This window comes from Mauremys mutica, chromosome 6 (assembly GCF_020497125.1).
Source record: "Mauremys mutica isolate MM-2020 ecotype Southern chromosome 6, ASM2049712v1, whole genome shotgun sequence".
NCBI classification, from domain to species: Eukaryota; Metazoa; Chordata; order Testudines; family Geoemydidae; genus Mauremys; species Mauremys mutica.
Window position 1 is genome coordinate 59,015,336 of NC_059077.1, and position 27,897 is coordinate 59,043,232.

General features: G+C 41.6%; 1 protein-coding gene across 11 annotated transcripts in view; it reads left to right on the forward strand.

Annotated features, from left to right (window-relative positions):
- The window catches only part of LOC123372365 (2'-5'-oligoadenylate synthase 1-like), a 38,588-nt gene that overhangs the window by 8,124 nt on the left and 2,567 nt on the right, over positions 1-27,897 (forward strand). The window contains exons 1-10 of one of the 11 annotated variants that reach the window (XM_045020406.1): positions 6,194-6,562; positions 7,060-7,272; positions 8,869-8,992; positions 9,266-9,425; positions 10,508-10,694; positions 13,550-13,740; positions 15,317-15,477; positions 21,823-21,947; positions 24,140-24,329; positions 27,402-27,611. In XM_045020406.1, the coding sequence (XP_044876341.1) occupies positions 8,985-8,992; positions 9,266-9,425; positions 10,508-10,694; positions 13,550-13,740; positions 15,317-15,477; positions 21,823-21,947; positions 24,140-24,329; positions 27,402-27,611 (1,232 nt within the window). In that variant the 5' untranslated portion in view covers positions 6,194-6,562; positions 7,060-7,272; positions 8,869-8,984. Of the gene's footprint in view, positions 1-3,840; positions 3,889-4,296; positions 4,393-6,193; positions 6,563-7,059; positions 7,273-8,868; positions 8,993-9,265; positions 9,426-10,507; positions 10,695-13,549; positions 13,741-15,316; positions 15,478-21,822; positions 21,948-24,139; positions 24,330-27,401; positions 27,612-27,897 lie in introns of those variants that run through there. The other 10 variants (XR_006580242.1, XM_045020409.1, XM_045020411.1 and 7 more) reach the window with 10 other exon arrangements.

Here is a 27,897-nt window from a genome sequence, read left to right on the forward strand (position 1 = left end):
GGTTATGAATAGAGTTGGTTGGGAATGTTGCAAGAAAACAGGGTTTTGTTGGGAAAAGCCAATTCATTGAAACCAAAATGTTGTGGAAATGTCCGTTTCTGTGACCTTCCCATGAAACATGGGCAGATTTCCAACAGAACACCAGGTAGGCTGCTGGGAAGCCTGGGCTTTCAGGTCTGGGACAGCCCTCCCATGCTGACTGCCTTGGAGTTGGGGAGCCCAGGGCTTTAAAAGTCCCTGCAATGGAGCTGGGGAGCCTCAGCTCTATCATATACATCCACCCCACACATTGCGTTCCAAATGTTGCTCTGGCCTTTCCCCTTAACCTGGTAACTCAATATATTTCTCCCCCTTTCAAAGTGAAATACAATTCAAAATTGTCCTTAAAATTAATTTGCCACCCATTTCAAGCCCTAGTTTGTTCTTCTGGGCTTACCCCTCTGACCTGTGTCACATAGCACTGTCACAAGAGTGCTCTGAATCTCTCTGCATTGAGTTAATAGATAAGGGGCCATTGGATGGTGCTCAGATGTGTTCAGCATGCTTCTATAGGTTTGTAGGACCAATACGAATTTGTTCTTGTGCATGTCAAACAGCGTCCTCTGTTTCCTTCACTTTTAACAAGCACCAACTTCTGCCAGTGTGTTGCCGTCCCCTAAATTTTCATATGATTGTCACTGAAAGCATTAAGAGTGCCTGTTAGAGCTGCTCTCCTGTGATGCAAACTCTGCAGATGCTTCTGCTCAGAGCCTGCCAATGGGTGTAGATATTGGAGACTTGACATTTAATTTTTTGAGCTGAATACTCAAATTGGGATTCCCTCAAATTGGAAGTTTCTAGCAAAGCTGGATCTAGAGTCTCCTTTTCATTACAGCCCAGACCAAAGAACTACTAAGCAGTACACTGAAACTATGCTTAACATGAAGGAGAGTCAGATTTTTAGCTTTCTTTGTTGGTCTTCAGCAAAAATCTCCCACATTGCCTTAGTGACTTGCTGTGTTTGGCTTGAGTATCAAAGTGTACTGAACTGGGCATTAGTTTCTGAACTGCTGTGTTTCCCATATTTGTATGTGTATCCCATATTTATCATTGTAGCATCTAGGACAGTGGTGGGCAACCTGCGGCCTGCACCTGGCCCGTCAGAGTAATCCACTGGCAGGCCACCAGACAGTTTGTTTCCATTGACCGTCTGCAAGCATGGCTGCCTGCAGCTGCAGTGGCCGTGCTTCCAATGGGAGCATTGGCCGGGAACGGTGAACTGCGGCCACTGGGAGCTGCGGGTGGCCGTGCTTGCGGACAGTCACCCTGCCAGGCGGCCGACAGGTTGCCCACCACTAATCTAGGAGCATTTGTCATGGGCCAGGCCCCCATTGTGCAAAGTGTTGCACAAACACAGAACTGAAGTTCCTGTCCTAAGGTGTTCATAATCCAAGTATAAGACTAGTGATAGCAGGTGAATGTGGATGTGGGGAGTACAAGGAAACAATAGTGATTGGTCAGCATGATAGGCAGTGGTCTCAGCACAACAGTGGCCTAAGCGTTGTTTTATATGGGTCTTGTGACAGAAGAGACTTTTTAAAAGGAGGGAGTTGAAGGAGGATTATTATTCATTCAGCAGATGTTTATGGGGAGCTCCTCCCAAGTGTGGTGGGCAGCATGGGAGAAAGCATAATGGTGCTTGTTTGAAGATTTAACAAAATATGCAGGTTGGCATAACTGGCTGAGATTGCCATTTCAGTAGAGAAAGAGAGAAGTAGGGAGGAGATAAGCCATAAATGGCCTTGAAATTGAAGACAAACAGCTTGTTTGTCACAGAAAAAGGAGAGCCAGTACTTTTAGATGGTACAGTTATTAATTATACCTGGTCTTCAACAGCATCTGACTTCATGGCTACTAATCTTGAAGTTAACATTTACTGTTCTCTACCTTAACCAAACCTGCCACAGAGCAAGATTGTGAAGGATATCATTTTGTGGCAAAGCAACCAATGTTAATTTTAGTGAATGAGCTAGGAAGATGCCTAGGAATGAGCTAGGAAGAGAGAACAGAATATAACCATGATCATGCATGACAACTCTGTTCTGGGTGATCCTATACAAATCTTGTGAAGACATACATACCATCTAGGTAAAGTGATGAGCCTGGCCCTATTGAATATAAACGCATACATAATCCAACATGTGCCAATAACTTACTGAAACAAGATTACATATTATTCTCTTAAGCAATGTTTGTCCTAACAAGCATCTCAACTTGAGCCAAATTGATGCACTTAATGTAAGAAAAAACCCCAAAACCTACTTTCCCCAAACACCTGCATCTTGTATAGAATTATTGCGCATTTGTCTCAGTGCCTACACAGCTCCCTTTAACTGCAGCTGTGCTACATTTTTGCCATAGAAATTCAAACATTTGTTCTGCTTACAATATCTTGCAACATTTCAAGGCAGAGGAAATTGGGCGTGCATTGTAAAAGTAAGGCTGCATGAAATATGGTGGTGACCTTAATTATTTTCATTTGGTACATATGTGCTGCAGGAAGTTTGACCCTTAACATGAGTTCTGCTTTATGACTCCATATCTTTCACCTGTTCTCCATTAGATGGAACATTCCTTTTTCTGACAGATTGATTCTCTCTCCCCCCCCCCCTTTTTTTTTTTTGCTGGAAGATGTTATCTTTCATTGCACTCTGAAATTTAAAACAATGCTGCCTCATTAACCATGCATTTCATGCATCCGGACTTGTATGTTAGCTTTCAGAGTTCCTGTATCATATTTCACATAGTTACTTCACTCCACCACATGGTAAATGTTACTGTTCCACATTTGGCTATACAATGTAGAAAAATATGTATGGGGAAAGTTACTCTTGCATTATGCTATTTGTGCTTAGTTATTTTTATTAATATGTTATTCAAAGTTGGAGGATTTAAAAAGCATGATTTCCAATACTCCAATGAAGTTAAAATGATATTTACCATGTTAAACTCTCAGGTCATACTGCTGAAGAATTTAAACATCCACTTTTTACACTGGTACTTAAATCTGCAGCAGTAGTACAAATCCAGACCTTTATAGGTGACAATTTAGCTTTGGGAGAATGATGTGAGCATTTGAGTTAATTGTAAAGGTACTTATCAAACTATGGTACAATTATTAATCTATTTAATTTCCCCCTTCCCCACACAATTTTTTTTGGATTATACACTCCTGAATTTGGATTGTTCCCCCTCTCTATCCATACTTTTCTATATTCAAAGAATCAGAAAATTGATAGTTCTGAGAGTAAACTGCAACAAAGCCTTAGTTCAGCAAAGTATATAAGCACATGCTTAACTTTAAGCACACGTCTAAGTCACCAATATTCAAAAAAGCATGTGAGCACATGCTGAAGTGCTACTGAGTACTCCTGGGAAAACAGCAGTATCTTATAGTACATAGTAAAAGTGATCAGATATGGTAGTGTGGTGAACCAAGCTTGGAAGCAAATTCCAGAGCCAAGTACTTTTCACTTCACCCTGAATGTTTGTCATAATTAACATTAACATCTATTGACTGTTTTGATTTATCCCCCAACAGTGTGTTTTCTTGGAATCTCAAATGTTGTGGAGGGGTTAATCAGAGCTATTAACTGGTTATCAGGAGCCTTTCAATGCAAAGTAACTTGTTCAAGTTGTAAGCAAAAATTGTTCTCCAGCAACTGGTTGCTCAATGTGAAATGAGCTACTGCTCTCAGTCCAGTCCACATCACAAGGCCACCATCATCACAATTGGCACCATTGTTTGCAGTATCAGCAGACAAACCAAGGACTCACTAGTTAGGAAATCTGCCCTGTAAAGATAGTCCTTGGAGGTCAGGTTTGAAGCACATTGGCAGGATTGTGTCAGTAAGTTTACACAGTTACTGCCATTGTGTGTGCGTGACACTGTGGTATAGTCAATAGAATATTGGACTGTGATCCCTGGTTTCTATTCCCAGATCTGCCACTGGCCTTCTGGGTGATGGTGAGCAAGTCACTTCACCTCTGTGCTTCAGTTTCACCCTCTGTAAAATGGCAATACTAATACTGATCTCCTTTTGCAAAGGCTTTGAGAGTTACAGATGAAAAGCACTATGTAAAGGTGGTGGTATTATTATTAAAAGGGTAAATGGAGGATTTCAGTGCAGCACCTTTCATAAGTACCTGTGATGGGGTCCACTCACAGCAAGGCAGAGTGCCTCCTCCTGGCAATTCTGGGGATTAGCTCTGACAGGCTGACACCCTTCCTGTGGCTGCCCTCAGTCTCTCTCTCTGTCTGTAGCCCCCTCTCGCTCCTCGAGCTGCTGCTTCCTCTTTGTGACTCAGCCCTCTGGCCATGGTCCTCCCCTTCCTGGATATCAGTCTTTCAAGGTAAATTCTTCCAGGCAGTCCACTCTCCTCCACTGCCTGGTCTGTGCCACTTCCCCAGTAGCTGGCAGGAGAACGTTTCCCACTCCAGTCAGGGTTCCAGCTCAGGGGCCTCTCTTCAGCAGCCAAGGTCTACACTATCCTATGCCTTGCTGCTCTTCCCCTGAGCCTTTCTGGGTCTCCCTGCTCTCTGGGTTTGCCAGCCACACACACTTCCCTCCTCCCAACCATACCTCTGTTCTCCCAGGGAGTAAGCACAGGCTACTTCCTGCAGCTCCTAGCTGCTTCCAGCTCCTGGACTTATAGGGACACTTTCTTATCCTGTCCAGCTGAGCCTCATCCAATCAATCCTTGCTGTCTGGCTCCTCCTCCAGGTGCAACCTGAGCAATTAATTGGCCCAGCTAGCCACTTTCAAGGCTCTCCACAGCCTAAATCTCCCGCCTTTGCTGCTTCATTGGCTGATTGGGCCCACCTGGCCTAATTCAGCACTCTCAGGGCTGATGTGGGGAGAACACCCTATCACAGCACCATATTTACTTATAACACCTGAACAGGTTACATCTAAAATGGACTTAAAATTTAAGCCTGGTCAGAGAGTGAAGTGGAAAATGAGATATTAGGACAAAAAAAGGCAAAGAGGCCAATAAGTAAACATTCCTCCCTTGGTATTGCAGCCCAAGTAACATGTTGAGTTACTCAGACAAGTCCAAGGGTGAGTCAGAAATACAATTAAGGCTGCAGGAATTCCAGGATCAAATGACTGCAGCATCAGCTCCCTGATGCCAAATCATGATTTACTGCCTAATCTTTCTTTTTAAAAGAGAAAACGTCTTGCCGCTATTGTTGTAGTGGAAACGTTCCAAATGTGAACTCAATATAAAATGGAGCAATGTTAGCTTCCTGAGCTCGTACGTGGCCTGAACCAATAGCTCTGAAAAATGTGAGGTGCTCCAGTTCATCACACCAAGGTGTTTACATTGAAACCTAATGATGACAATTTGAAAGTCAAAACCTTTAACTTCCCAATGAGCCCCCAACTAGTTCTACAGTGTAGTTATGTATGTTCAAAGCCAAAAGTCTGCAACATATTAAAAATGAAGGACATAATATTGAATTTAATATCCAGTTAAATAATACAAGCACTACAGTAATGACTGTACTATTCCTATTTGATTCTAAAACACCCTCTTTTTAAAATGTAGACTCTGCAACTGACTTAGAATTTCTAGTCTTCTGCCCAGGAGTGCTGCACAATACAGGGATTTAAATAAAACCTCCAGTTGCTAGGGTTGACAGGCACAAGAAACCAGGCTCAACTTCTTCAGCAGAAGACAGAAAATGTGTGCATGGATGGAGATTTGGGGAACACATTTAATTATCCCTCCCCCATACACTTACACTTGCATTTTGGGTGTCCCAAAGAATATTCCCTTACCCATCCCAGCATCCTGACTTCAGTGTGGTGGTGGAATATTGGAGGACAGGATCGAACTATGTTTGGGGGAAGGGCCCCCCAAAAGTGTTTTGCAGGCCCAACCAAAAATGTTAAGGAAGAATTTCTTGTTAACCCTTTCATTCTCCTTTATGCCCAGGACTGAGCCAATTGCTGCTCAGTTTGGACCAGTGAAGTGCCAGCTATTAAAGTGGAATGACTTTCCAGGGTCCCCCCATCAACACAACTTGGAGAGGATGGGCATTGTACTATATGGTCCCTGTAACCTCTCTGTGCCCAAATAGGAGAAGGTAGGGCCAAGCTGATGTCACACTCATTGCTCAAGCCTTGCTCATTGCTGATGTCCACCTGCTCAGCCTCAGCCTCCAGCATGAAGAAAATAGCACTGGGAGGAAGCCACTAGTCCTTTCCCGTACTACTTTCTCTCTCCCCTGCCCCCCACTCAAACCAGTTTGGGGAAACCCGCTCCACCACCCAATCCTCACACAAATTAAAGGACACAACTGTCAGCAGAGACTGATCCACTTCAAGAACCAGACAGGTCCCGTGCTCTAATCTATAATCTATCACCAAAAAGGAGGGGGATGCCTGCTCCTCACCTGCCCAAGCAATCATCTCCACAACCATAGGCCACCAGGATGCCTACCTGCCATTACTGGTGCCACCAAAGGCTGCCGGACAGCCTGCCTATCTCTGCTGTTGCTAAAACCAACTGCTAGGTAAGGGAGCCTCCTAGAGGACTTTCCATGGAGTATTGGGGTGGTGGCAAGCATATGGGCCCAGGGAGAGGAGGGGAAAGGCATATGCATTTGGATGGCAGAAGAATATGGAATTTTTGGAGTGGCAGTGAGAGAGAGAGTGATGGCGATGGGATTTATTTTTATCCACGAAATGTGTAGTCACTTTTCATTAAAGCAGGAAATTTTTCAGGGAACCCTTTGATATTTTGCTTGCATTTTGTTCATCAATGAGATGTATCTACTTAATATTTAATAATTGTTTCTTTGCCAAAAACACATGGAGAACCATTCTGGAAACAGCATACTCTCTGGCTTCTATTGGCCTGAGTAGCTGCTGTCTTTCTGTGCAGGCCAATTGCCTAGAGTGAATAGACTTTTTGTTGTTGCCTTTTACCTCGTTCAGTAAGGACCATGACAAGCTTTGAGGACTTAGCTAACAGGAATGAATTATTCTTGACAATCGTTCTATCTTACAGTAATGGTAATTGCCTTAAGAATATGGACAAGGGAGATTCTGAAGGACATTGTGCCAGTCCTTGCAAGAACCCTTGGCTAGCTAGTTGTGCGGAGAGCTACTATGAGATCACTAGAAAAAGCCAGCCAGAGATGAAGGTTTGGGCTGAGGGCCATGGTATTACTGCTGGCTGCTGTCCTTACTCTGTTGGAGCTCAGAAGAGGGGGAGAGAGAGGTGAGTATAGACCATGTCCTGATATATTTAGGATACTTCAGATGAGAATTGTATTGGGAACCGAGACCTACTGTTTGCCTGGTCACGAGCAGTTGGAAGCTAGTGAAGGAGAATATTTGTTAAAATGAGCCACCGTGGATGGGAGAAAAGAGAGAACATTTATATTGTGCTATGTTCATTGGAATGGGCTATGCTCAGTGTGTGGTGCTCAACAGAGAGGCACCCAGCAACCCCACAACATGGAGATCCCATTCTTTCTTTTCTGGAGTGAAAACGAAGCTACTCCTGGAGGCTTCTTGGGTAGGCAAGCCAGCCAAACCAGCATAGTGATGCCAGCAGCCACAGCCAGCCAAACAGCAGCTGTTTCTGGTTATCTGACACTTCACATAGCTGGGAGAGAGGGGGCCTGTTTTGTTTCCTTTCTGCTTTTTCCCCCATATTATCTTGATCTGATTTTTGTAGCCATGGATGTGACCCAGGACTGACAGTAGCTAGTAGAGATGGACTTTCCCCATATTGGGTATTACATTAATGAAGGCATCACACAGCGCTATCATATAAACTCATACATACTGTAGTGACATGGATGTCAACAGAACAAAATTTACTGACAAGAAGATAGTTTACTTACTGACTGAATAATTTTGTTTACTCTCATTGATGTGAGTAGGTAGAATACTACCCTCCCTTACTTATAATGTCAAAACAGCACTTTCCCAAACCAGCAAGTAAGAGAAGGTCTCTTACTTTCTTAAAATAGAGTTTGTATAGTTCTTAGACTTTTCTCTCAAGTTCACTCTGGGGATATACTCTGACCTCACTTGGCTTTTTAAAGTATGAATGTGACAAAAACAGCAAAGACAATATTTTAAAAGAAGACACAATATGTATAGTAAAATACCATTGTATGGGAGATAACACACTAATGTCTGTCTGACTCTCCCTGTGAAATATACTGCAAGTAGTAGAACTTTGACACAAGACATCCTGTCAAAACTACCAATACTTTGTACATAATATATAACCTGTGGAACTCTGTGTTGCTGGATATTATTGGACATTCAAACCAGTTTTATGTACAGAAGGAATGTTGATGAGAACACCAGTGTTATCTGGTACACTTTCCACAAAATGCCAAAGAATCTATGTTCCAGAGACCAGGCAAAAGAGATTTTAGTTTAACATCTAACATAATTAATGAACCTTGACCAATGCAAGACTTATAATGCTCCACTGTCAGCATAGGCTGAAAGTCTAAGAACAGAAGCTGAGACCACAGCTTGTCAGTTTCTGGTTCAGGTTTGTGTTTCCAGAGTCACGTTAACCTGCATAGAAAGCATGGGTACTCTATCATCAAATCATGCATGTCTCTTCGTGCTTTTGAAAAACTCTTGCGCCACACACAATCATTAATAAGATGGTCTCATTCTGGTGACATGTAAACTACAAGTCCCACAATTCTCTGCATCTGGGGCGTGGTGCAGAAAGGCTTTCAGCCTGTTCACATGGAGGTAACTGGGAAACGAAGAAATAAACACACTTGCCATGAAGCGAAAGTACCTTTTTTGCAAAAGTAAAAGGAATCTTCTTTGACAGGGGCCTGTACCAGTAAAGTTCTTTCAATGTGATACACTCCTTTTTGAATGGGTATGCATGAAAAAGAAAAGTAATGGAAAGAAACCAGGGCTTCTGTACAGCTTATTCTTCAGAAAATGTTTAGGTAGGTAATTCAGGAGTGTTCTCCTCTTTTCCTTTGTACAATAGAAGCTATTATTAATATATCACTAACTTTAACAGCATTTGATTACACTAAAGTTTGACTAAACAAGTTTTGAAACAATTTTGATAAATACTACAAATATCTGTGCAATATATTTTGAATCACGATCTTAACCACAGCTCTGTTCAGAGGCTTATACTGTTTTTCAAGTGTATAAAATCATTCTGTGCCCCTCTGGAGTGAAGCCTCTTACTTTTATTTCTTTTTATAAAGGATGGGGTCTCTAAAATCCTACAACTGTGAGCAATGTGGGAATGATTTTGTCAGCCGCACCGCCTTGAGGTATCATTTACGAGCAAAACATCTTGGAAAAGTTCACTGTGAAAAATGTGGTAGGGAAGTTTTGAGAGAAACACTTCAGGACCATGAAGTGGTAAGGCTGTTTGAGAGCTCTGATTCTGTCTCTTTCTCACAACACAGATTTTATTATTCCCAGTCTCTGCTCTTCCTTTTGTATGTTCAGTTTGTATTTACTTTTCATTCAATAGAGACATTTACATTGGAACAGAAAGTACATCTTGTAATTGAAAAATGGCTTACATTATATATACATAGTGAATATACGTATCTGAACATCTCAGTGCAGTATAGGTGAAAATCCTGTCATAGCATGTGGATAGATAATATAACCCAACAGATTTTATCTCTAATTTCTGTGCTCAGTGCATTCCAAGTATGGTCTGTCTGTAGGTGTTTCACACCCAATCTAAAAGCAACAGCCATTTAGTTTGTTACATTATAATACAGTGCCACCCCTGCCAAGGAAACCTTGATTAGTTTTATATAAAACTATAAAGAAAATCAAAGGAACCTCCATGGATTGACTAAAGTCCTGTCTGGCTCAGACATAGCATGGGAGAGTACATGCTCTGGTGCTTATGGAAGCTCCTACTGCAAACAGTAAAGTACAGATTTTATCAGAAGACATTTCTTAGAAAATAATTCCTTTGGGTGGTTTGCTCTTAATCTCATGAATACTTTTCTTATTTGGACCATCAAGTTCCTATATGTGGAAGGAAATGTGGCACTGTGCTGTGGTCCAATTGACTACTGCTTGCTGCCATGGTGGTGGCTTTATTTCACTGCTGCTATAGTTACAGAAGTCACCAATGAAAAGTCCACATCCCCTGCAGATACCACATAGTTACCACTGTTCTTTCCTATTCTAAGTATAGTGTCTCAAATAATTCCTATATAAATTTTATTGTAAATCATGGAAAGCTTCAAGGTGGACTTCTAAAAAATGGAATTGTTGGAGCGGTTTCTATTTTTTTTATTATATCTGCTTTATGGATGTAGCCCATCTTCTTTCCCTGTGTAGTGTGCTTTAAAAATGTTGAGGTTTATCTTGAGATGAGCTTCTGGAGGTACCTCCAATTCACTGTATTAACCAGCCTCCTTTTTCCATATCCAACTTACTTCTATGTATGGTGTGCCCCATCTTCCTTTTAACAGGCCAACCATGAAAGGATGACTGCTGAAAGACAAGGGTGTTTCTGGGACATGCCTTCAAAGAGGGAAGCAAAATTTGTGGCCATAGAAATGTCTACCTCCTGCAGGATGTGCCCAAGGAAGTTTGGAACAATCCACAGCAGGGAACACCATGAGAAACAAGATCATCACTTCACAGCCAGCAAAAGAGGTATCACTGCTGCTCACAACAGACAGGAAGTTCTGCTAGAGTGCACTGGCCATTAGGGAAGGAGCAGCAAGGGCTGCTAAATACCATAAGTATCAAACGCTTTCACTGGTGAGATCACTCCCAAGATGATAAATGGTCAAGGAAATTTAATCACCCTTACCCAGCAAAACTGATTGTTCTCAACACCCACTGTAGTTGGTAGGAGCGGAGGATACGTAGGATGGGACACTCACACTGGTAATTGTAGTTACTGGTAACCAACTAGATACAACTCGTGTGTCTGGTGAGGACTTGTGGTGAAGGTTACAATGAATCTCCTCATTTTGCAGTTATGAAATATAATACCTCCTTGCTTTGAGACTATCTAGGTTAATTGAACTGATTAACCCCTTATAGGTAAGGGGATTCTGTACCTTTGGCCAGGAGGAATTTTATGTTACTGCATACATAAGGGTTGTTACCCTTCCCTTTATATTTGACAGCTGGGCATTAACATTTTTGGTATAAATAAAGAGAGATGGCCCAATGTTCCACCAGTAAATGAATCTACACCAGAAGCTACAGAACAGAAAGTGTATTGAAAATCGACATCATTATTAGTTTGTGTTCACTGACACGACCCTGACTTACCCAACCCTCCCTTAGCCATCAGGCTTGTTATTTTAAATGTTGGAGAGGGATATGGATAAGAAATAGCTTGTGCTATTGTCCTCATCCACATTTTGTACTTCTCTGGCAATGAAGCTCACTTGGAATTCTCTTAGTGCTTGATCAGTTTGTAGAATTCTTCACACACATGTGGAAAGTGTGTGTGTGGGGGGGTTTATTCGAGGCCTTTAGGAAAGGCACCCTCAGGAAAACCACCCTACAACCAAACACATTTTTTTGGCATACAAGCTTCAGTTCTATTAAATAACAACCACACAGTCAGGGCCGGCTCCAGACCCCAGCGCGGCAAGCACGCGTGTGGGGCGGCCCTTTCCCCGGGGGGCGGCAGGTGGGCGGGAGCAGCGGACCCAGTCATGCCCGCGGGAGGTCCGCTGCTCCCGTGGCTCCGGGGCGCCTCCCGCGCATGACTGCTTGGGGCGGCCAAATAGGTAGAGCCGCCCCTGCACACAGTAACCAAACATAGAAGTGGAATGTGTAATTCTTACAGTAATGGGCCAGCTGCTACAGAAATGAGCTGCTGTTTGAGCCAATCACTGTTTGCTGACCCAAAGGTTATAAAATCATTGCTTCAGGTCATCTGAAAACCATCTGGCCCACTAAAGATGTGGGCGATAGGCATGACCATAAAACCAAAAATTTGAGTCCCATAAAGAAGATTGGAGCAGCCCCTAGGCTGAGCTCCCAGCAGTCTTCACCAGTAGATATAACTATCTTTATGGCTGTCCCCTTGTTACAACAAATTAGTCCTGGACATGACTATTTCCCGCTCCAAACTCTCTCAGCCAAAGCTGGCCTGAATTTTCCTACCTGTAAAAACCACACTACCATCAGATGCCACTAGCAGCTGCTTGCTTGGCATCTCACCAAGCCAACCACTCACACAAATACCTCTCCTGTCATAGTTGAATGCCCAGGATAAAAATGCCATAACAGATGTCCAACAAATGCCCTTTGTCGGTGGAACAGTCCTGGGCAAGCACATGATACTTCAGTGCTCAAAACCATCACCCCTTTCTCATTTCTCTGTCTACATTTTTGTGAGTCTGTTTACCACAACAGACAAGGTGATTAAAAGATGGCTACTTTACTGAGCAATTCTGCAAGTCAATGAGTTTGTTATTCAAACCCTCCCATGAATAGGTCAAATGATGAATCAGTCCAGACTTTCTTGGCACCCCCCCCCCCAGTTATGAAATCTTCAAATTGTTAAAGGGCCCTGTCAGAGGTCCTGTCACTAAACCAGATCTCACTTCACCAGCTTTCTTTTCCCTTACAAATTCTGGAAGAGTAGATAATAACTTCAAATTATCTGACAGTGTCCTTTACCCATGATGAGGAATTCTAAGGCCCCTTTTTAAAACCCCACCACAGAATTCCACCTACCTTCTGATCTTGCAACCCTGCAATAACACAGTAGGGAAAGCAAATTAACAGGAGTATGGGACCCTTTGTCCTTGGAGAATCCTGTTTTAGGAGCTCCAGGTGGTTGGCCACCTTCACATTTTTTCTTGCCCTCACCAGGAGCTGTATCCTTCCAAAAGGAACTTCTCCCACATGCCCTCACTGCACTTGGAGAATCTGTGCAAGAATCTCCATAGCTGTTTTCAGCAGGTGCCTCTTCAAGAGGGCCAATAAAACTCTTCGCCTCTCCCAATGTGTTCCTAGTCTCCTGGTACTGGGAGGCTACTGTCTCTAATCTGCAGCTAGGGATAGGCCTGAAGGAGATCATAAAAAGCCACAGCTTGATGTAGTGGGTGTGGAGGAAGATTTTAACTCTGGTATTTGGGGTAAACTGGAGAAGGGGAAGCAGATAATCTGGGAATGAGGAATTTGTAGTAGTTGAGAGAGAGAAAAGGTGTGTGCTAGGGTTTTAGCAGTGAAGATAAAAAGGAAGGGGCAGAATTTGAGACAGTGTAGTGGAAATAAAATGTCAGGTTTTGAGGCATTATACTAATGATTTTTTACTTAATACCACATCACTTGTGGGTCCTTGGGTGTTGAGTACTAGCTGTCTGCCACAGCTGATTAAAAGGAAGCAAGGAATTTATAGCATTGTTATTATGTTACAATCATATCTGTTCTGGAGATGAATTTTACTCAGTTTGAAATTACCATGAAATGAGAGCTTCTTAACAAGCCCTTTTCAAGCAAATTAGTGATCAGACTTCAATTTTCTTTCTGTGCAGCTCAAATGGCCACTGGATTTTCACCTGATAATATCTTGGATTATAAAAATCCAACAGAACTAAAGAGATTTGTAGAAGAAAAGCTTCGACCCGTTCCAGGCCCTGCAAGCATTGCCTGTGCAACAGAAATTGAGGCAATTATTAATTTGATCAAGGAATGCTTCCCATTACCAATAGCTCGGCTAATCAAGGTAAACATTTCCTCTTTTTATTGTGGTTCAACAAAATAGCATTTCCTTCACTTGTCAAGGTGTTGCAGCCCGTATGTATCTGTACCACAAGCTCCTCTTGAGGGAGTCATCTCATAAACAGTGAATTTCCTTTTGGGTTAGATTCAGGTCTGACCTGTAGCATTATTTAGATCCACCATATTGTCTGAGGATTTAACCTTTTTAAAAGACTAGCATTTAGTTTCTGGCATCTAAATATGAGTTGAGCCTATGATGATAATCTTTCCTCTAGCTGTAATTGCTCTTTTAGACCAATTATAATAATTGTGTAAATCTGGATGTACACATTTTTTTTTAAAAGAAGCGGAGTACTTGTGGCACCTTAGAGATGAACACATTTATTTGAGCATAAGCTTTCGTGGGCTACAGCCCACTTCATCAGATGCATAGAATGGAACATATAGTAAGAAGATATAATATATAATACAGAGAACATGAAAAGGTGCAAGTAGCTATACCAACTGTAAGAGGCTAATTAAGATGAGGTATTATCAGCAGGAGGAAAACACCTTTTTTAGTGTTTTTTTAAACTTTTTTTAAGGCAAATTACTGGCTCATTTAGTTCTCCAGAGGTCCTAAAGTGACATCCCTAGAGACTGAATATCCTCACAGGACTGATGTAGAACAGATAATAGCCGTATCAACTTCCCCATAACTCCCTGTCACTGTACATCAACTTCGTTCTGAAGGAACCATTTTTAGGGGTGAGAGGGCAATTCGACTTCCATGCCCATTCCATATGAAGCCTGTTTACTAAGAAATTGGTGCTGGATTTTTGTTGCAGACAACTGTCTGCTAAGAACTGACCTGAGATTCCTAACTGATTATAAACACCCCTACCTGCAGTGTGGCTGTTGCATTATTGTAAGAAGGCTCTTAATACCAAATACATGAGGATGTACTCATTAGCATGAGTAGGGGTTGCCTAGTTGGGCCCTATGCTCTTACTACAGTGATTGCATCAAGCAGAACTCTAGATGTGTATTGATAGATATGCTCTAGTTTAAAATGTATTTAACAAAATCAAGAGAGTGATCAACAGGTTGAGAATCTGTTAGTTACTAATAAGTACTTCTGCATTAGAAAATAAACTGTTTTGACACCAAATTTCAAAAAGGCTCTTACTGCCTTTCTCCTCTGTCCCCCACTTTCCCCCACATGGTTGACTACAATTTGAATACTGGCATAAACTGGGTTAAACCATATTCAACACCCAGTGAAGAAAACTTGATTTGCCCTTGTGATTTGGATATTGAACCCAATTCCATTCCTATAGTAGATACCACCAATGATACTGTGAATCCTGTTACTAATAAAGTGCCTGATCCAAAGTCCATTTGAAAGACCCAGGGATCAGGCCCATCTTGCATCTCACCTTAGTAACATGTAAACTATAAACTACTTGCAAGTAGGTAGACAAGACAGTCTAAGAAATACAGAAGGCATCTAAAGCCTGCTTTACCAACATTGCAAAAATGTCCTGTTTACAGAAAAAAATCAAGTGCTAATCATCTTTCTGGCATCTCTTGCATAACAGGGAGGCTCGTATATAAAAGGAACTGATACACAAGGCTGGTCTGATGTTGATATAGTGCTATTTAGTGAAGCCTTTGAAAATCTAGAAGACTGCAAAAAGAAACTGCCAGAAGTTATAGATGATCTTGGAAAAAGACTGAAGAAATCTTCGTGGGCCAGCAGGTTTGGATCACGATGGTTGTGTGTATTTTCTATGTTTAGCTAGTATTAGGGCTTTTACTTGCTCCAGATGTTACACAGGCATCTCAGATGTGATCCTCCCCCACAGACTGCCTACTTCACAGAGCACAGCAAAATCAGAAAATAAAGTGGATAAAATCAAACTAGAAAACTAGACACAATGGTGTGCATCCCAATACAGACATAGGTAAAATTCCCATTAGAGATTTATAAGGTAGATCACACCATCTTGTCAAGCCTTAATGATTCATCATTTTCTCCCACTTTGCACCTTCACCCTCTAGCTTCTCTAGCATGAATGAAAGCAACTAAATGGGACTCCATACAGACTGTTCATCTATAATATGAAGTACTGTGCTCCTCTCTCATCTCAATGAACTTGTCTAGAGACTACACGTGCTCTAGCCACAGTGCAAACAAATACTACGTATCTTTCTGCTTTGGCTAATCATGACACCTGGTGATCCATGGTGTGTGTGGAGGATACATGGAGGCAGCAGACCTGGTTTTCAGGGGACTCTTGTCTACTGAGCAGGCACAGGGTGTATTGTGTACTCCCAGGCTGTGGGATTTTGAGGTTGTGGAAAGAGATGTGGTGATATCGCCAGTAAAGAATTGTTTTAGCATGAAAGCCAAAGAGTGTCCCCTAAATATTTTTTTTCTCTAGTAGAAGTCCCATCCAACCCAAAATGCACATGGGTTTTGTTTCCTATAAGAATCACGATAAAACACATTTGGGATCCTGTTTTAAACCAACCTGTTTTTATATTTAATTTTATTCCAACCCAGTGTCACTCCAGAAACTTCATATAAATACTCTCTCTGGGGAGGAGGCACTGAGATTGTGGTGGGACAAATTAGAGGGGAGAATTGAGGTCTATGATTTAGGGAGAACTGGGTGACAGGGGATGAGCAATAAAATATAGAGGTTTTTAGCTCTGAGTCAGTGGTTTGAATCCATCCCAAACAGAAGGGACCTGCAGTTGTTACCATGGCTGTGGGTAACCTATGTGGAATATGTTTCGTGGTCCCCGTACAGATTCCAGTGGACTTTGCACTGCTTGACTTTGCAATTGAATAATGTTCTTTTATCATAGTTTTTGTGTATAATTACTTAGCATTTTTTTTCAGTTTTCTTTTTAAAAACTTTTTAATGTGGCGTCTTATTGACATCAGCAGGTCCAACCACACAGGCTTCTGCCACTTTAACTAACGGAATAACTGGTAGCAGTAGTAGGTTAATAGCCTTTCTGGGTGGACTAGTACGAGAGGGGGCTAGGGGACACACATTTTGCCAGTGAATTTCACAGATATTTGCTGACCGCAGAGGAGTGGTGAGACTCTGGAAACTTGGGTTCCATTGTTCTCTAATAGTCACAGGAGAGGGGATTGTTCTCTAATAGTCAGACTGTCTGTTCTTCCCCAAAACTTAACCTCTTCTGGCTTTTCCCTTCCAACCTGTTCACATCCCAGTTCTGTCTCTTTCCTACCATTGTCTCCTCATCTATGGTGACCAGACAGCAAATGTGAAAAATCGGGATGGCGTGGGGGGGCGGTAATAGGAGCCTATATAAGCAAAAGATCCAAAACTCAGGACTGTCCCTATAAAATTGGGGCACGTGGTCACCTATCTTCATCTCAGTCCCATTCCTACTTTTCTGACCTACCCCATCTCCTTTCCTCAGGCTTCTCATCCCAGTCTCTTTGCCCAGCCAATAGTCTCCATCTTCAGGCCCCTGATCTGAGTCCCAGTCTCTTTATCCAGCCAGTCCCGGTTCCCACCTCCCAGCTCCTCATCTGATCTGTCTCTCCACCAGCCTCCAGTGATTTCACACACACAGTCTGTCGGTCCTCAGGATCTTCATTCACTCTGTTTCCCTCTTTATCCCTCACTCCTTCCCTGGCTCCTTGTTCCAGTTGCTTCCCTCCTCAGCTAATCCCGGTTCTGCCCCTTGGCTGCTTGTCAGATCTATCTCCCCTCCTCTTTACCCAACCAGTTCCTGTCCTTCACAACTTCCAGTAACAGTTTCCCTTTTCTTTCCCCACTCCAGTCCCATCTTCACCAGGCTCCTTGTCCCAGTCTAGTTGTATCCCTGCCCCCCAATCTGCCTTTTATCCCCACAGCATTAGTCAGATGGTTTCCTCCTCAACACTACAGGGTGCCAGCAGGAGCACAGGAGAGAGAGGCTTCCTGCTCTGTTCTGGTGCCCATCTCCACCCTGATCCATGCTGGTTGGGAGCTGCGATTGCAAAGAAAGTCGCAGTGAGACCATGTAGTCCTGGGCTGGAGCTTACTCAGCCGCTTTGTAGAGATGGCATGTGCATAGTGTGGTCAGCACTAGGAACTGTGAGAGACTGCAGAAGTCTCTGTGAGGATGCAATCTTCAGAAACTTTAGCTGCTAAACTTTAGCAAGAATTTACTGAGCATGTGCAAATGGAAATTTTTTTTTCAAAGGTGTAAACTTGGGCAAATTTGAGCAGATTTTCTCAGGAACAGGAAAAGGCACATACCTGACACAAAGGTCACCTCTGCCAAATTTCAAGTCCCTGTTTTAAAAGCACAGGGGAGCTAGAAAAAATCACCAGATTATTTTTTAAAATTGCAGAACATATTTTCCCTGTCCTTGTTTGTTGAAATGGCTGAACCATTTTGGCTGAAACTTTCCAAAAAGATTCAGCCTGAGGGAGACAACTGGCATGGAAAATTTCAGCCTAAACTATTATCATTTGGCAAAGTTATAAGCAACAGGAAACAGGGTCTTCTACTGGGAAGTGTCGGACAACTTACCAGCCTCATCTGAATATTTGTATATATTAATGCAAAAGTTATGGGTTCTACAGCCACACTTACTCTGCAACATTGCACATATATCTAACAAAATAAACCAATAATATAAAGGAACACAGGAATAAAAAGGCCATGGCCCTTTTTCAGCAAGTGCTTTCACTAAAGCACTTGCTTAAATCCTATTGAAGTCCATGTGAGGTCAGACTAGAATGATTATAATGGTATCTTCTGACCTAAAAATCTGAGTCTATGAAAATCTTGTGCTTAAAGTTAAGCATGTGCTTAAGTGCTTTGTTGAATCAGGGCTATACGATTTTTATTCCTATTTTCCTCTGATATTGGTTTATGTTATCTGGAAAAAGGGGTAAACAGTGAGGTGGCCAAATTTGCAGATGATACAAAACTACTCAAGATAGTTAAGTCCCAAGCAGTCTGTGAAGAGCTAAAAAAGGATCTCACAAAACTGGATGACTGGGCAACAAAATGGCAAATAAAATTCAATGTTGATAAATGCAAAGTAATGCACATTGGAAAACATAATCCCAATTATACATATAAAATGATGGGGTCTAAATTAGCTGTTACCACTCAAGAAAGATCTTAGTCATTGTGGATAGTTTTCTGAAAACATCCACTCAATGTGCAGCAGCAGTCAAAAAAGTGAACAGAATGTTGGGAATTGTTAAGAAAGGGATAGTTAATAAGACAGAAAATACCATATTGCATCTATATAAATCCACGGTGTGCCCACTTCTTGAATGCGTGCAGATGTGGTTGCCCCATCTCAAAAAAGATCTATTGGAATTGGAAAAGGTTCAGGAAAGGGTAACAAAAATGACTAGGGGTGTGCAACAGCTTCCATATGAGGAGAGATAAATAAGCCTGAGACTTTTCACCTTGAAAAAGAGAGGACTTAGGGGGATATGATAGAAGTCTATAAAATCATGATTAGTGTGGAGAGAGTAAATAAGGTAGAGTAAATAGATAGCAGGTTTAAAACAAACAAAAGGGAGTATTTCTTCACACAACGTACAGTCAACCTGTGGAACTGTTTGCTGGAGGATGTAGTAAAGCCAAGACTATAACAAGGTTCAAAAAAGAACTAGATAAATTCATGGAGGATAGGATCCATGAATGTCTATTAGCCGGGATGGGCAGGGATGGTGTCCCTAGCCTCTGTTTGCCAGAAGCTGGGAATGGGTGACAGGGGATGGATCACTTGATTACCTGTTCTGTTCATTCCCTCTGGGACACCTGGCATTGGCCACTGTCGGAAGACAGGATACTGGGCTAGATGGACCTTTGGTCTGACCCAGTATGGCTGTTCTTATGTCCTTATGTCATCCAGTGTGCAGGAAGTGCAATATTATAGAAACTTTAACTTTTGAGTTTCCTTGTTTCTTCTGTTTGCTTGATTTTTTTTTTCCAGCCTGATCCATTAAGTATAACCAGTGCTCAGGTTACAGGGTTGTACTCTGTATGCAGTGTTGTGGTAGCCATGTCACTCCCAGGATATTCGAGTGTGAAGGTGGATGCGGTAACATATTTTATTGGATCAACTTCTGTTGGTGAGAGAGACAAGCTTTCGAGGTTTCACAGAGCACTTCTTCAGGTCTGGAAAACTTAGGCCATGTCTACACTACCACTTATGTCGGCAAAATTTAAGTCACTCGGGGTGTAAAAAAGTGCTATGTTGGTAGGAGAGCGTCTCCCACTGACATAGCTATCACCACTCTTTGGGGGTGGTTTAATTATGTAGATGGGAGAGCTCTCACTTGTCAGAATAGTGTGGCTACATGAGAGATCTGTGCCACTGTAAGCTTTGTAGTGTAAACATATAGGGCTAGTCTACACTGGCAATATTAAAGCACTGCCATTAAAAAAACCACCTCCACGAGGGTTGTAGCTACCAGAGCTGAAATTTGCTGAGCTCTGGGGAGTGTCTGTAAAGTGCCAGTGTACACAAGCCCTTAGCCTCAGAGTGTCACAGCTAAATACAAGGTGGAACAGATCATTTAGCATAAGTAGTTCATAATGAATGGTCCCTTGAAATATGTGTTAAATAGCCTATGACTTATCCAGTCATAAGGAGGAAAGGAAGGGCGGGGGTAGAAAGCAGTTGTTAGTGTGTTACAGATTGTTGTAATAAGCCATAATCCAGTGTCTCTGCCAGATACTAAAAGTCATGGACTGAATAAAGTTATGAATTTAAGCTCCCAGGCTCACCTTTTGAAAGTATTGTGCAGGTTTCCTTTGAGGATGAGGACTAAGTCCAATATGGAGTGATCCCTTTGTGAAAAGTGTTCATTCATGGGTAATATGGTGTTTTAGTCTGATATTTTCCTGTGAGATTTCATTCAAGAGTGTAGTGATTGATTTCACCCACATAGTTGCTGTTGGGATATTTAGTGCACTGAATGAGGTACACCACATGTGTAGGATCTTTGGATCTTGAAAGGTCTGTTGGGGAGGGGGTATTGATCATTGTAGCAGTGAAGATATGTGTGCAGGTTTTGCATCTGTTGTTCTGGCAGAGTCTGGTGCCACTTTGAGTTGGAGTGTGCTGGTCTGTGGGGATCTTGCTTCTGATGATGAGCTTGGAGAGGCTGCAGGGTTGTTTGAAGGCCAGAAGAGGAGGGTCAGGAAAATAATTCTTTCAAGATGGGGTCCCCATTGAGTATGGGTTGTAGTTGTTTGATGATATCCCATATAGGTTCCAGTGTGGGGTGTTCGGTGACAACTAAGGGCATGCAGTCAGAGGTGGTTTTATTTCTGTATTGAATCAAGTTCTTTCAGGGTATGGTGAAGGTGGGTTTGAGTGTGTTAAGATGTATATCCTGGATTTTCTCCTCCGAGTACGTTCTGTGGTATCTGAGAGCCTGGCTGTAGAGAACAGATTTCTTGGCTTGATTACTGGATCTATGAAGGCAGATGTGATGATTGCTGGATTTTTTTTGTATGTAGCTCTCTGTAGAGTTCCATTGTTGAAGTTGGTCATGGTGTCCAGGAAGTGGATACTGGTACAGGAGTGTTCCAGAGGGAGTTTAATGGACAGGTGGTGTACTCTGTCTTCTTTGTATTTCCTCTTATTTTTACCACCCAGCAGCGAGAAGCAAGAATATGACAAAGCCACTTACACTACTGGCTAGTTTGAGAAATTGACCTTCATTTCCTATTAATGTGAGGTTTTGCATTTTATACACGTCAGTAAATGTATTGCTATGAGATGTTTATAAATTACTAGCTTTATAAAAGAAATATGAAGGGCCACACTGGCCACTGGTGTAAACAAGCACGAGTTTGCTGACTTCAGTAGTGTTTAATCCATTTACACTGGTGGTTAATTTGGCCCTGAGATGTCTGTGTGGCCTTTTGTAAATAGCGAACTGACTGATATATTCTTTTATTTCTGAGAAAGGAGACTTTCCAGCCACCTTCCTCCATCCTTACTACACAGTAGAAAGATTGGAAACCGTTGAACCCTTCCTTCCCCCAGTATTACTGTTCAGTAATATTTTTTAACTAAGGTTTGTTTTAGGATAATGATGGAGAAAAGGAACCAGTCATCCTTACGGTTTCATTTCAAATGCTATAAGAATCACCATGGTCACTCGTTTGATATCATGCCTTGCTATGACATGCTGGGGCCTGCACCATCAACAGGTAGGGGATGAATGTTTTCCTTTGGGGAGAAACTTTCTTGATCAGGGAATGATTACTCGTGACCATTTATACCCATCATATAGCTGTATAAATTGCATAATATTCCAGCTATGCCTTGTGAATCCAGGCTGTAGATCTATTTTAGTTTTGATGGTTATAGTATTCTCAGTAGATTATAATCTGTTACCGAATTTTGAGGGAAATGGCACTTTTGCCTCACTACTTGCTAATGACTGTGATGCTTTTAAACTCCAAGCGCCTTCCCATACATACATACACAAACACACACATGCACTCTCTATGCAGGAACCAGCAAACATCTATAAACTAGGTATTCAGATGCAATGTCTTATTTGTGCAATTCTTACTGTACTTAGTTAATGGATTCCATTCCATAATGTATTTCTAGGTATACTTCATATCTCTTAACAACTTTAGATGCATGAGAATCATTGGATCTTCATTTGGCATAAAGGTGTGAGCTAGCTTACTAATAATAGGAATGAAGCTGCAACAGCACAAGCTTGCCATTCAGCATCCTGGGTGGGCTTGTGATCTGGTCCCATTTTTCCATCGCCTGTGTGCTATGGCTTCTCTGCTATTTTTAATGAGCTAGTTGAACAAAGCTAAGGAGAGTATGCATACATGTGCTACAGGCATACCTCCAGCTGCAGTGTACACATACCCTGTGTGTGTAATATCTGCAGTTGCACACATAAATCAGGTATGTATATAGGTCACTGATTACCAAGCGATCCAGATCGCTCTGAAACGGTGTGCAGACAAATATGTGTTTTCATATGACCAAATGTAAACATCTGGTAACAAAGACTATAGGCCATACTTACAGAATGGGGGACTCTATCCCTGGAAGCAGTGACTCTGAAAAAGATTTGGGGGTGGGGGCGGATAATTGGCTGAACATGAGTTTCCAGTTTTATGCTGTTGCCAAAAGAGTTAATGCTATCCTGGAATGTATAAACAGGGGAATCTTTCATAGGAATAGAGAAGTTATTTTACCACTATATTTATTTAGCACTGGTGTGACTGCTGCTGGAATACTGCATCCAGTTCTGGTGCCCACAATTCAAGAAGGATGTTGATAAATTGGAGGCAGTTCAGAGACTGATTAAAGGATTGGAAAGCCTGCCTTATAGTGACAGACTCAGAGCTCCGTGTATTTAGCTCAATAAAGGGTCAGTTAAGGGGTGACTTGATTACAGTCTGTAAGTATCTACATAGGGAACAAATATTTAGTAATAGGCTCCTCAGTCTAGCAGAGAAAGGTGTAACACAGTCCAATGGCTGGAAGTTGAAGCCAGACAGATTCAGACTGGAAATAGGGTGTAAATTTCAACAACCAGAGTAATTAACCATTGGAACAATTTACCAAGGGTTATGGTTGAATTTCCATCACTGTCCATTTCTGAATCAAGATTGGATGTTTTTCTTAGAGAGATGCATTAGAAATTATTTTGGGGAAGTTCTGTGGCCTGCGTTGTACAGGAAGTGAGATATGAAGATCACAATATTCAATACTGGCCTGGGAATCTCTGAATTTATGAAAAACATGCAAATACTTAATTAGTCACAACTAACTGTTCACATGCAGTCCGAATAACTGTGTGTGCATCATACAAACATTTTTGTATATTCAGTAACGTTTATTTAAAAAAATTTGGCCCCAATTTTTAACTTTAAAAAATCATGATTATAATTTTCCTTTTTCCACAGAGATTGTGGAACAAACTAAAACGGGGTTGCCCAAATCAGGAACTTTCCTAATAGGGGAACATTATTTTAATCATGTGTGTGTGTGTCCATGTATGCATATGCAGAATGTATAACAGCTATCAGCCAGAAAATAAATAAATATAGGGAGAGATGGGAGGAGAGGGAGAGGGGGGAAAAAACCCACACAAACCTAGCAGTTTTTTGGATAATCTCTTGCATAGCAGATTAAATCTGTTTGATAAACATAATATTCTCCTAATAACATTACTGGATCTTGCATGTTTTTGCATGCCACCAAACTTGGAATAAATTTAGTCTGGACATGAAGTGGGGTTGTTAATATTATGGACTTGTGCGATATCTAACAGGATTTTATAGCTGTTACGAAGCCTCACTATTTAAAACAAAAAAGTAAAATATTAGGGAATGCAGTCTTATCCTTTTCTTTGTGTTAACAGGTTTTAAACAGAGCTTTTACCACAAGATCTATCTCTGCAATGACACTGATGAAATCCAGCTGTACTCAATGTCCTTGCTGCAGTACCAGGTTGAGTTTATCAAGGCATCTACCATGAAGGTGAAGGACCTGATTCGTTTGGTTAAGCACTGGTTCAGGACTTCATTTGCTAAACCAACAGCACAAAATAAGTATGTAACTAACACTTGAGCCTCTTTTCCTTTTAACATCCTTATGTTTTTTGAAGAATGAACAACAGTGAGTACTGTATAATGGATTTTACATAATGTGTGTATTATGCTTCTTCACTACATCTTAATGGCTGTTTTATAACTGAACTAGAATGTGATCCAGTTAGACAGTGCCCTCGAGCAAGAAGGGATGGGGGGAATGGAGAGGAAGAGAAAATACTGCACAGCTGTGCTAATGCTATTAATATATTGGCTTGGCATTCTCTTTTTCCAATTAAAGTGACTCACTGTTGATTGGGATAAAGGACCCTCCACCTGTACAGCTGACAGACGAGTTTCTGCAAATGCATGACTCGCTGGACTTTTCAAACCTTTCCAAACCAAACAGAGTAGAAATCTGGCACACACTGTTAAAAATGTGTGAAACAAATCAGCTGAATAAACAGAGCCTTTTACAATAAGTAACTTCTGTTTATTTATTAATTCTGAATTACTGTTCTGAAAAATTAACCTAATATGTAGGTGGAACATACATTCTGGAGAGTAAAGTGAAGGAAGAATGGGTTTGTAGATAACACACTGGATTGGAACTCAGGAGATCTCTCTTCAATTTTCAGTTCTGCTTTAGTCTTCCTGTGTGACGTTGGGCAAGTCAGTTAATCTTTCTGTGCTTCAGTTCCTATCTATGAAATAGGGCTATAACAATAATACTTCTTCAGGTTACAGGGATCTTGAGAGGATAAATTCATTAATGTTTGTGACACACCAGATACTACAGAAGTGGGAGCCATAAAAGGAACAAAGTGTCTGTTGTGCTCTGCCTGCTATGTGACCTTCATGTGGTTCTCTGTCTCCTCTGTTTAGCTTATCACTGCTTTCTCATCTATTCAGGAAGGACAAGCACTAATGGCCATTTAAACTATTTAAGAAACTACTTTTGTGACTCACTATCTGTATAGACACCCTATCTGTAGCATGTGATTTCTAGAATCCCATGTTTTTCTTGCTCCACCCCCTTTCAGAGCAGTTAGATGTAGGGGTATGTGCCTCTATGTATCTTTTTTTAAAAAAAGTAACAGCAACATGGTCGTCTACATGCTCCTGTTTTCCTCTTCTGAGCTGTGTGATCCCCTCTTACTATATATCCCCTGGCTTCTGAGTCCTTCTGATGATGAACTGAAGAATCCTTGCAACCATAATTTCTTCCAACAAAATGCCTGAGGCAGGTATACTCTGAGGGGTTACACCAGACATGTTTGAGAACTAGAAAATCTCTGATGTGAAGTGACCTACACAAACTTGGGCACAGGACTAAATGTCTTTTACCAAATTTAGCATAAATTTATTTTCTAAGCAACTAATACAAATTTAGCAGGTAACTAGCAGATAACTGTTATTAATATTGATCCCCACGGACACATGATCGATTGGTAAAATAAGAAGCTCCTGTACTTAAAAAAGCAAAAGCAAAACCAAACCTGAACCTGAATCTAGAGATGGGCTTGATATGCAAAGTTTGGATCTGGATTCAAACTGTCCTAACGTGTGGGGTGGTTTGGATCTGGGTTTTGGTGTCTGGCCATCTATATCTGAAGCAAAACTACTGCGTGGCTTCAAAAAGTTGGTTACTTTACATTTTCTTTTGTTCACTTCTTCTGCCTTTGCACTTACAAACTATGGCTGAAGCACCACGTGATAGATTTTTCACATTCTATTTCTGACGTGAACACAATCATCCTCACTTCTTGGGATGATTGTTCACACTAATCCTGAACTGCAAATTTGCTGACTCATCACTGATTTCAGCTCTTTCCTCTTTAGCTGTTTTCAGATGGGCCAGATTCACTTCAGGATTTGCACCAGAAAAACAGCGCCAGCAGCAAAAATTCCACGAAAAGGGAGGGGACTACAATGGCCCTGCAGCCAGTCTACTTTTTGCACAAAAAATGGCCAGCGCTGCCCATAGTGGTAGTGTGACTTGGGGTGATTTGGGGTGCTTCCCTATTAGCCTTCTCTGGCAGAGCTCTGATGAAGTCCCAAGTGGAAACTAAAGTTTCCTTCTCCAAAGGAACTAAATATGCTTTCCCTCTCTGCCAATTGCAATAGTTCTCACTGGTGCAGGAAGGGCATTTAGCATTTTCCTGCAGTACTGGAGGGGTGTCTGGTTTCAAGTGGTGCTGAGGGTAAATTTTGTATGCTGAATAAAGCTAATGTGTAAGTGAAGGATTCTGTGCATCTTGCTGTGCGGCTGAGGAAGTGACAGTGGTGGTGTGATATGAAAAAATCATGAATTACACTGGTGCTGTTTGCTTTACCTCCCTGTACTAGCTGGGGGACGGAGCAGATGAGCTACTAGATTATAGATATGGCAAAGACCTATGTTTCAAGACTGGCCGATGAGTGAATGACCCCTCCTTGATGTTGAGAGGAAAATATTGGTTTGCTAGTGACTGATTCTTCATTGCATTGGTTTATTGCAGTGCAGATATTCCCTCTGAGCCTAATTTTTGCACCAGTTGAAGTCAAATGAGAGTTTTGCCCTCTACTTCAATAGGAGCAGAATCAAGGCCTTAAATGGAAGCCACCTCACTTTTGGTGGTGTATGGTCTGTCTCTTTTCTTCTCCTCACCCAATGCTACAAAGTAATCAGAGGCATTTGTGATGGTCGTAAATGGTTCCAATTCTTTCTTTGGCACCATGAGCTTATTGTTTCAGCTATTGAGCCATAGAGCTTGTGACTTCTGGCATGCATGGCTCAGCTTGCACAGCAGAACGTATGGCATATTCTTGATGCATTCTGTACCTGATCTGGACACATTTGTAATTTAACCACAAAGCTGCTGCTCTCCTTTTTACTGATCAATTTTCTTTATTATGCAGAATAAAATAAACTTTTCAGTGCCCAAGGCCCTGACTGGGGACAACAGCATAATGTTTGCAATGGATAACAAACACCGTGAAAGTACAAAGCTGACGTTTGCTGCTTGTTAGTGTTTGTTTTTACTAGCATTTTGTTTGTAAGTTTCCTGTGTAGACTTTGTGATGTGCTAAGTCTGTATTTGGTGTATTTAGGTTTCGCAGGCTTCCTTCTTCCTATGCTATAGAGCTCATCACAATCTCCATCTGGCAGCTGGCAGGGAAGCCAGTCTTTTTCAGCCTGATTCAGGGAATGAGAGCTATCCTGATGCTTCTGGTTAGATACCCAGAAATGTGCATTGTTTGGCACAAACACTACAGCCCAAACTCTACAATTTTCAAAAAGGCATTCCAGAAGCAAACCAGGTAACTATATGACAAAATATCTACTGTCATCTTAATGTAAATATACCACCCGACAGGCATAGCTGCAGCTGCTGAATTCTGCTTCTGTCCTCAGTAGTTCCTGGGGAAAAGGAGGCCCCATAACTCCTGGGAGGCAATGCAACTTTCCATTAAGAGATTACTAACGTTCTTTAAAGAGACACACAATGCCTCCACAGTTTGTATCAAAACCTATTTACTGAGGGGCACTCCCTTTACTATTCTAGCTAGAGGAATAGTAGGAAGTGAAATTTACCCCAGTGCATAT